At 39.6% G+C, this 9,417-nt stretch overlaps 1 protein-coding gene across 1 annotated transcript in view; it reads left to right on the top strand.

Annotated features, from left to right (window-relative positions):
* Positions 1–4,482: 4,482 nt before the first annotated feature.
* The window catches only part of LOC106604995 (melanin-concentrating hormone receptor 2), a 29,375-nt gene continuing 24,440 nt past the window's right edge, over positions 4,483–9,417 (top strand). Inside the window, exon 1 of the mRNA XM_045717726.1 lies at positions 4,483–4,679. Coding sequence (XP_045573682.1) covers positions 4,483–4,679 — 197 coding nt within the window. The remainder of the gene's footprint in view (positions 4,680–9,417) is intronic.

Raw genomic sequence — 9,417 nt, 5'->3', positions numbered from 1 at the left:
GGCAAATAACCCAACCAGGCCTCCCGAGTGGTGCAGCGGTCTAAGGTACTGCATCGCAGTGCTAGCTGTGTCACTATAGATCCTGGTTTGATCCCAGGCTGTGGCCGGCCTCGACTGGGAGACCAATGAGACCTTGCACAATTGGCCCAGTGTCGTCCAGGTTAGGGGAGGGTTTGGCAGGCTGGGATGTCCTTGTCCCATCGCGCTCTAGTGACTCCTGTGGCAAGCTGGGCGCATGCACGCTGACTCGGTCGCCTGTGTGTACTGTGTTTCCTCCAACACATTGATGCGGCTGGCTTCTGGGTTAAGTGAGCAGTGTGTCAAAAAAGCAGTGCGCCTTGGTGGCGTTGTGTTTCGGAGGATGAACGGCTCTCGACCTTTGCCTCTCCTGAGTCCGTACGGGAGTTGCAGCGATGGGACAAGACTGCAACTACCAATTAGATAACACGGAATTGGGTTAAAATAAATAAATAAATAACCCAAAGGGAAAGCTCCTTGAAAAATGGAATATGCCAGGCCTATTGGGCCAAAATCAATTATGGCCTATTATATAGATAATAGAACAAAAAGGAAGGAAACTTTTAAGAGATCAGATTTTTTGTTTATAAATACTTTGCTACAATGTCAGACTTAATTAGCTAACCACCTCATTCCTTTCTTTTAGCATGTGCACGTAGTAAGTACACCATCATGCTTTCGGGATTTGTGTCTTTTCAGATTCCACAATGATTCTTTGGTTGTGGACATTACATCGCAGCACTCTCTCTCTTGCTCTTGGTCCTTTGTAAGTCACCTTGATTTTGTACCTCTGTGATTTTACAGTTTTTTTATGAAAATACTTAGCGAACTCCATGACCGTAGCTAAAGCAAGGGCCTTTAGCAGTACACAAAGTGACTACAAATGCATGCTGGGCCGGGTATGCCCTGAGCTGGTGAAGTGAGCGCTATTGGAGCAGGACAGAAGGTCGACACTCCAGCCTTTGGGAATCTCGCTCCACTCTCCAGTCAAATTGGGCAGGCTCCTTTCCTTGCTCCACTCCAGCGCTGCTCCACTCACATACTCTGGTGTCTGTCATCATATTGTTTGATAGATTCTTAACCTTATTGTCTATACACCCTCTTGAGAAGAACTAGATTGTTTGTTTTGAGTCATCAGTAGGTCTTCCAGCCCCTGGTAAGACTGATCTTATCCCACCTAATGACTCACAACCAGCCTGAGAGAACTGTCTGAGACACTATTTGTCCGTCTGGTTATTATTTATTTGAGAAGTTCAAGAAGTAAAGTAAAAACATTGATTGTAATGTTCTCTTTTGAAGACAGAGTAACCAATAAAAACAAATACTGACACTGACTTCAGCACAGTGAGAGCTACCCATGGACTGATGCTGCTAAGCAGTGACCTTTAGCTTCTGTCTGGGTGTGAGAAGTGGTCAACCCCGTAATACAGATCACTTGCTCAAACAGGTGACTGGGCAGGGCCATGTTTTAAGGCAGCAACAGACCTTAGAATGCCCGACCATAGCTACATAGCTCTATCACGTCTTGTGATGTGACGTGAGAGCTTAATATACGGTTCCTTTATGAAAAAGGCTTGCAAAAGAAATTAGAACATCCGACCATACAGTAGCTTTCACGACGATGCAATGTTGTTATGTGGGGACTTTTGACATGTCTGGTTCATTTATGATACCACTGTTGTTTTGTTGGTTTTTGTCTTTTATCCACTCAGTTATAAGTGATGCTTTCTTTCCTGTCCTTCAGATGATAAAGCAATTATTTATCCTCTTCATCCCCTTATCTTTACGCAAAGTGCTCCAGCAGTCAGCCCCCTGCCTAGAAGGAAGATAGGATTCCTGGACTTTGATTGCCTGGACTTTGATTCCCCCAAACACATGTGGGCTCTGTAGGGCCATAACAGAGTGTCAAAATGTGCTCTCTTTATGTTAGATCTCTGCCGTTGTCTAATCGTTTCCCATTTCTTTTCTCAACTGTGCTGAAATCAGGAATGGAGCCAAGTTGTGCTTAGTGTACAAGCACAATTTTTCCCATTCCCAGGTCATATTTGGAGCTGTCTGTGTCTACCTACCTAGTAGAGGTTTTCTCACCAGGTCTTTTAGATGCGTAATGAGGATTCTTAGCCAGAACATCTGGTAACACTGAGAAGTGGTCCTTGTAATACGGATTACTGGCAATTCAAACAGGTGACTGCGCAAGGCAGTGTTATTAGGGAGCAACAGGCATTTGAAAGAAATGAGAACACCTGGACATTATGTGATTCTCCTCTTATCCTGTATCTTCAGTTGTATGTAGTTCAAGTTATATCTTTTTTTATTTAACCTTTATTTAACTAGGCAAGTCAGTTAAGAACAAATTCTTATTTACAATGACGGCCTATCCCAGCGACACTGGGCCAATTGTGCACCGTCCTATGAGACCCCCAATCACAGCCGGATGTGATAAAGCCTGGATTCGAACCAGGGACTGTAGTGATGCCTCTTGCACCGAGATGCAGTGCCTTAGACTGCTACGCCACTCGGGAGACAGGCTCCATTTAGTTCAGTCATAGGGGACAAATTAAACATGCATGTTTATGTAAATCCCTTGTGTTCTACACTCTTAGAAAAAAGGGTTCCAAAAGGGTTCCTCAGCTGTCTCCATGATGTGGAAACAATGTTGATTGATTTTTTTAAACTCATGTACTACAATGTTTTGGCACAAAAACTGTGCGTGTTGACTTTTCTTCTGAGTCTCAACGTGTGTGTGTGCTGAAGATATCAACAACAGAAAAATTGCATGTAACGTCCTCCTCCCTTGATAGTGAGTGTTATATTCGATATTGGACATGACACTATTGTGTGCTATTGTGTAAGCATACCATGGGTTTCATTTTCACCACATGACATGGCTCCATAGTGTACAGGCACTGAACTACGGTACAACCGATATTTTGATGTCATTTATATTATTTAAGGTGACCACTGTGGTTTTCGGAGGGTTGCTGGTGTACAGTACATGTTTTACATAGAAACACAGTCTTTTGAACATTGTATGCCAGAGGACATTACACAGACATAGCTTTTAGTCCATTTGTGAAGACATTTATGGTATACAGTGCCTTCAGAAAGTGTTCATACCACTTGCCGTATTCCACATTGTTGTTGCAGCCTGAATTCAAAATGGATTCAAAATAAAAATTCTCACCCATCTTCACACAATACCCCATAATGACAATGTGAAAACATGTTTTTGCAAATTTATTGAAAATGAAATAAGCATATAATTTACATAAATATTCACACAATCCAAAGTGTAATTAATAACAACACCATGCTCTAAGGGATATTTAGTGTCTGCTTTTTTAACATTTTTACCCATCTACCGATAGGTGCCCTTCTTTGCGAGGCATTGGAAAACCTCCCTGGTCTTTGTGGTTGAATCTGTGTTTGAAATTCACTGGACCTTACAGATAATTGTATGTGGGGTACAGAGATGAGGTAGTCATTAAAAAATAATGTTAAACACTATTATTGCACATGCAACTTATCTTGGGACTTGTTAAGCAAATGTTTACTCCTGAATCTATTTAGACTTGCTTTAACAAAGGGTTTGAATACTACAAGACATTTCAGCTTTTCATTTTTAATTAATTTGTAAAAATGTCTAAAAACATAATTCCACTTTAACAGTATGGGGTATTGTGTGTAGGCCAGTGACAAAAAAAAAGATCTACATTTAATTAATTTCAAATTTAGCCTGTAACAACAAAATGTGGAAAAAGTCTAGGTGTTTATACTTTCTCAAGGCACTGTACAATTCCACATGCCTACATTTGTGACTAGGGAACTCAAGGAGATCCACTACACTAATCAGACATAAGCCTACACAATGTATTGACATTTGGTAGCCCTTGGTGACGTTTTAGACAGTGTCAGAATATGACGTTGTTGTTGTGCATTTGCACAATGTGTAAAGAGAAAAACAGTCATTTTACCAGATATACATTTTTATTAACAGTTTAATACACTTTATAACGTTTTTTTAACATTACATTTGGAAATAGGTGGTATACATCGTCCCTTGTAAGGAAAGATTTAAGGAACAGACAGTTTTTTTTCTTTTTCTGTAAGGTTTTCAAAACATGTCTAATAATAACGTTTTATTAGTCTAATGTTTGGACAAATAATCTCAATCTTATCTCAAGAAAACACATCTTGTTATGCTCTGGCAATGTATAAAATCTCTTTGTGTTCCGTTTGATAAACAGCATACCGAGCATGACCAATGCAAATGAGCATGTTCAAACTGCGTGTGTAATGCGCTCTTGGAGTTTCATTGCAAGTCTTCAAGAGAACGTTAGCTCCCACCGTTCAGCAGTGATGATTGGAAATTCTTCATCACCACCACCTGACCATGGAACAGTATATTTAGTTCAGTTTTAGTAACTCATCACCAGCTCTTGAACACGTTTTTCTTTTTCCACGATGGACGGACGTGCATTCTGGAATCGGACAACTCAAATACTTCTCAATGAATCTTGGGACAATCAGTACAATGACCCTTATCATGCTTACTATAATTTCGTCCATCTAACAGAGACCACTATTTTACCTTCTCTCATTGGATTCCTCTGTTCAACGGGGCTTGTTGGAAACATTCTGGTCTTGGTGACTATCCTAAGGTATGTATCACAGCATTCCAGTTGAATCGAAGTTGTTTCAACATCATTTCTCAACATGTTGTGACGTGGAATTAAAGTGGAAAATACATTCGATTTGAAAAAAGTTAGCAACCATCATCTCATTTCAACCAGCGTTGTAAACATTGCAATTAAGGTAAAACTTCAATTTAAATGGACTTAACCTGACTAATGGGTTCATACATCAATCTAATTTCAAGATGATCATCAGAACTATGTATATGTTGAAATTGCATCTAAAATTCCACAGAAACATTAAAACCTCAACAGGATTGGTGGGTCCCCCACGGGACGGTTGCGCTAACATAGGCTAATGTGATTAGCATGAGGTTGTAAGTAACAAGAACATTTCCCAGGACATAGACATATCTGATATTGGCAGAAAGCTTAAATTCTTGTTAATCTAATTGCACTGTCCAATTTACAGTAGCTATTACAGTGAAAGAATACCATGCTATTGTTTGAGAGTGCACAGTTATGAACTTGAAAAGATATTAATAAACCATGTTTTTTTTCTTCGTATTATCTTTTACCAGATCTAATATGTTATATTCTCCTACATTCATTTCACATGTCCACAAACTTCAAAGTTTTTCCTTTCAAATGGTATCAATAATATGTATATCCTTGCTTCAGGTCCTGAGCTACAGGCAGTTAGATTTGGGTATGTCACTTCAGGGGAAAATTGAAAAAAAGGTGCGGATCCTTTTAAACGTTTTAAAAAGATAGGGGCATGGATCAGAAAACCAGTCAGAACCTGGTGTGACCACCATTTTTGCCTCATGCAGCGCGACATCTCCTTCGCATAGATTATTTATTTTAATAGTATATTTTTTAGGGGGTAGATCAGCTTTAATATAGCTGATGGATTGTGGCTTCCATCAACGTAATTGTCTGCGTCATTTACAATCAACATATATATTTTTTGTAGACATGTACACTACCGTTGAAAAGTTTGGGATCACTTAGAAATGTCCTTGTTTTTGAAAGGAAATCAAAAATGTTTGTCCATTAAAATAACATAAAATTGATCAGAAATACAGTGTAGACATTGGTAATGTTGTAAATGACTACTGTAGCTGGAAACGGCAGATTTTTTTTTATGGAATGTCTACATAGGCGTACAGAGGCCCAATATCAGCAACCATCACTCCTGTGTTCCAATGGCAAAGTTGTGTTAGCTAATCCAAGTTTATCATTTTAAAAGGCTAATTGATCATTAGAAAGCCCTTTTGCAATTATGTTAGCACAGATGAAAACTGTTGTACTGATTAAAGAAGCAATAAAACTGGCCTTCTTTAGACTAGTTGAGTATTTGGAGCATCAGCATTTGTGGGTTCAATTACAGGCTCAAAATGGCCAGAAATAAAGAACTTTCTTCTGAAACTCGTCAGTCTAATCTTGTTCTGAGAAATGACGGCTATTCCATGCGAGAAATTGGTAAGAAACTGAAGATCTCATACAACGCTGTGTACTACTCCCTTTACAGAACAGTGCAAACTGTCTCTAACCAGAATAGAAAAGAGGAGTGGGAGGCCCCGGTGCACAACTGAGCAAGAGGACAAGTACATTAGAGTGTCTAGTTTGAGAAACAGATGCCTCACAAGTCCTCTACTGGCAGCTTCATTAAATAGAACCCACAAAACACCAGTCTCAACGTCAACAGTGAAGAGGCGATTCCGGGATGCTGGCCTTCTAGGCAGTGTTGCAAAGAAAAAGCCACATCTCAAACTGTCCAAAAAAGAAAAGATTAAGATGGGCAAAAGAACACAGACACTGGACAGAGGAACTCTGCCTGGATACTTCTGTGTGTCGCTCTGAATGGGAGTCTGTTTGATGACTGGTGTGGTGTAATTTTTGAGCGGCTTCACTACAAGTATATCTACTGTATGTTTAGAATTATTATTATTATTTTTTAAAGCTATGCCCTGTGCACAGCGCTTAATTGGAGTCAATTTCCTCATACAACAGGACAATGACCCAAAGCACAGCTCCAAACTATGCAATAACTATTAAGGGAAGAAGCAGTCAGCTGGTATTCTGTCTATAATGGAGTGGCCAGCACAGTCACTGGATCTTAACCCTATTTTAAAAAGAAATTTTACTAGGCAAGTCAGTTAAGAACAAATTGTTATTTACAATGACGGCCTACTGGGGAACAGTAAGTTAACTGCCTTGTTCAGGGGTAGAATAACATATTTTTACCCTGTCAGCTCAGAGATTCAATCCAGCAACCTTTTGGTTACTGGTCCAACGCTCTAACCACAACGCAACCTGCCGCCCCTACCGAGCTGTTGTGGCAGTAGCTTGACAGTATGGTACGTAAGAAGTGCCCATCAAGCCAATCCAATTTAAGGGAGATGCTTCAGGAAGCATAGGCTGAAACCTCTTCAGATTACCTCAACAAACTGACAACTAGAATGCCAAAGGTCTGCAAGGCTGTAATTGCTGCAAATGGAGGATTCTTTGACGAAAGCAAAGTTTGAAGGACACAGTTATTATTTCAATTAAAAATCATTATTTAAAACCTTGTCAACGTCTTGACTATATTTCCTATTCATTTTGCAACTCATTTCATGTATGTTTTTATGGAAAACAAGGACATTTCTACGTGACCCCAAACTTTTGAACTGTAGTGTGTATATAAAATATATATATTTTTAAATATATTTGCCTTTATTATTTTCTCCTAACCCTACCACTCCTTCCCTAATTGGAGTAAACTAATAGACAACACTTAGGCTTCTACTTCCAGCTTAAACATACTATGTACATTTTACGGACACAGTATATTTTACAATAGTTACCTTTTGTTTGTTTTTAGTCCTATCCTTCAGCTAACCTCAACTCCTCCCATCAATCTCTGAAGACCATCCAGCTTTTATTTCTATTTGCCATACATTTCTCAACTGTGCTGTGATGTTTCACAAAAGTTCTGAACCTTTCTATTCTCATAGTTTCTACAGATTGAAAATTAAAGAAACATTGTTGCTAAGATTTTATTATATTATTGATCGATTGACTGACTGTTTTTTGATCGATTAGTATATTTGACATTTCTGGTGGATTAAACTGAAATTGCAACAAACTTTCTATGGCTTGTTTTAAAATTGCGATATTTTGCAGATTATTTCATTTTCAAGAAGTGCAGTTTGGCAGGTCATTTTTCGGAGGATGCATGACAAGACCTTCGCCTCTCATGAGACCGTTGGGGAGTATTTAAAAAATATATATTATTTACAATTATTTATTATTTTAGGGGGTAGATCAGCTGTAATATTGCAGATAGATTGTAGCTTCCATCAATGTAATTGACTGCAACACTTCCAATCCCCCATATACAGTGCCTTGCAAAAGTATTCGGCCCCCTTGAACTTTTCGACCTTTTGCCACATTTCAGGCTTCAAACATAAAGATATAAAACTGTAATTTTTTGTGAAGAATCAACAACAAGTGGGACACAATTATGAAGTGGAACGAAATTTATTGGATATTTCAAACTTTTTTAACAAATGAAAAACTGAAGAATTGGGCGTGCAAAATTATTCAGCCCCTTTACTTTCAGTGCAGCAAACTCTCTCCATAAGTTCAGTGAGGATCTCTGAATGATCCAATGTTGACCTAAATGACTAATGATGATAAATAGAATCCACCTGTGTGTAATCAAGTCTCCGTATAAATGCACCTGCTCTGTGATAGTCTCAGAGGTCTGTTTAAAGCGCAGAGAGCATCATGAAGAACAAGGAACACACCAGGCAGGTCCGAGATACTGTTGTGGAGAAGTTTAAAGCCGGATTTGGATACAAAAAGATTTCCCAAGCTTTAAACATCCCAAGGAGCACTGTGCAAGCGATAATATTGAAATGGAAGGAGTATCAGACCACTGCAAATCTACGAAGACCCGGCCGTCCCTCCCTTTCAGCTCATACAAGGAGAAGACTGATCAGAGATGCAGTCAAGAGGCCCATGATCACTCTGGATGAACTGCAGAGATCTACAGCTGAGGTGGGAGACTCTGTCCATAGGACAACAATCAGTCGTATACTGCACAAATCTGGCCTTTATGGAAGAGTGGCAAGAAGAAAGCCATTTCTTAAAGATATCCAAGTGTCGTTTAAAGTTTGCCACTAGCCACCTGGGAGACACAACAAACATGTGGAAGAAGGTGCTCTGGTCAGATGAAACCAAAATCGAACTTTTTGGCAACAATGCAAAACGTTATGTTTGGCGTAAAAGCAACACAGCTCATCACCCTGAACACACCATCCCCACTGTCAAACATGGTGGTGGCAGCATCATGGTTTGGGCCTGCTTTTCTTCAGCAGGGGCAGAGAAGATGGTTAACATTGATGGGAAGATGGATGGAGCCAAATACAGGACCATTCTGGAAGAAAACCTGATGGAGTCTGCAAAAGACCTGAGACTGGGACGGAGATTTGTCTTCCAACAAGACAATGATCCAAAACATAAAGCAAAATCTACAATGGAATGGTTCACAAATAAACATATCCAGGTGTTAGAATGGCCAAGTCAAAGTCCAGACCTGAATCCAATCGAGAATCTGTGGAAAGAATTGAAAACTGCTGTTCACAAACGCTTTCCATCCAACCTCACTCGAGCTGTTTTGCAAGGAGGAATGGGCAAAAATTTCAGTCTCTCGATGTGCAAAACTGATAGAGACATACCCCAAGCGACTTACAGCTGTAATCACAGCAAAAGG

The sequence above is a fragment of the Salmo salar genome, chromosome ssa05 (assembly GCF_905237065.1).
Source record: "Salmo salar chromosome ssa05, Ssal_v3.1, whole genome shotgun sequence".
NCBI lineage: Eukaryota > Metazoa > Chordata > Actinopteri > Salmoniformes > Salmonidae > Salmo > Salmo salar.
The sequence above is the reverse complement of the archived record's forward strand: the minus strand, read 5'-3'. Positions and strand labels throughout refer to the sequence as shown.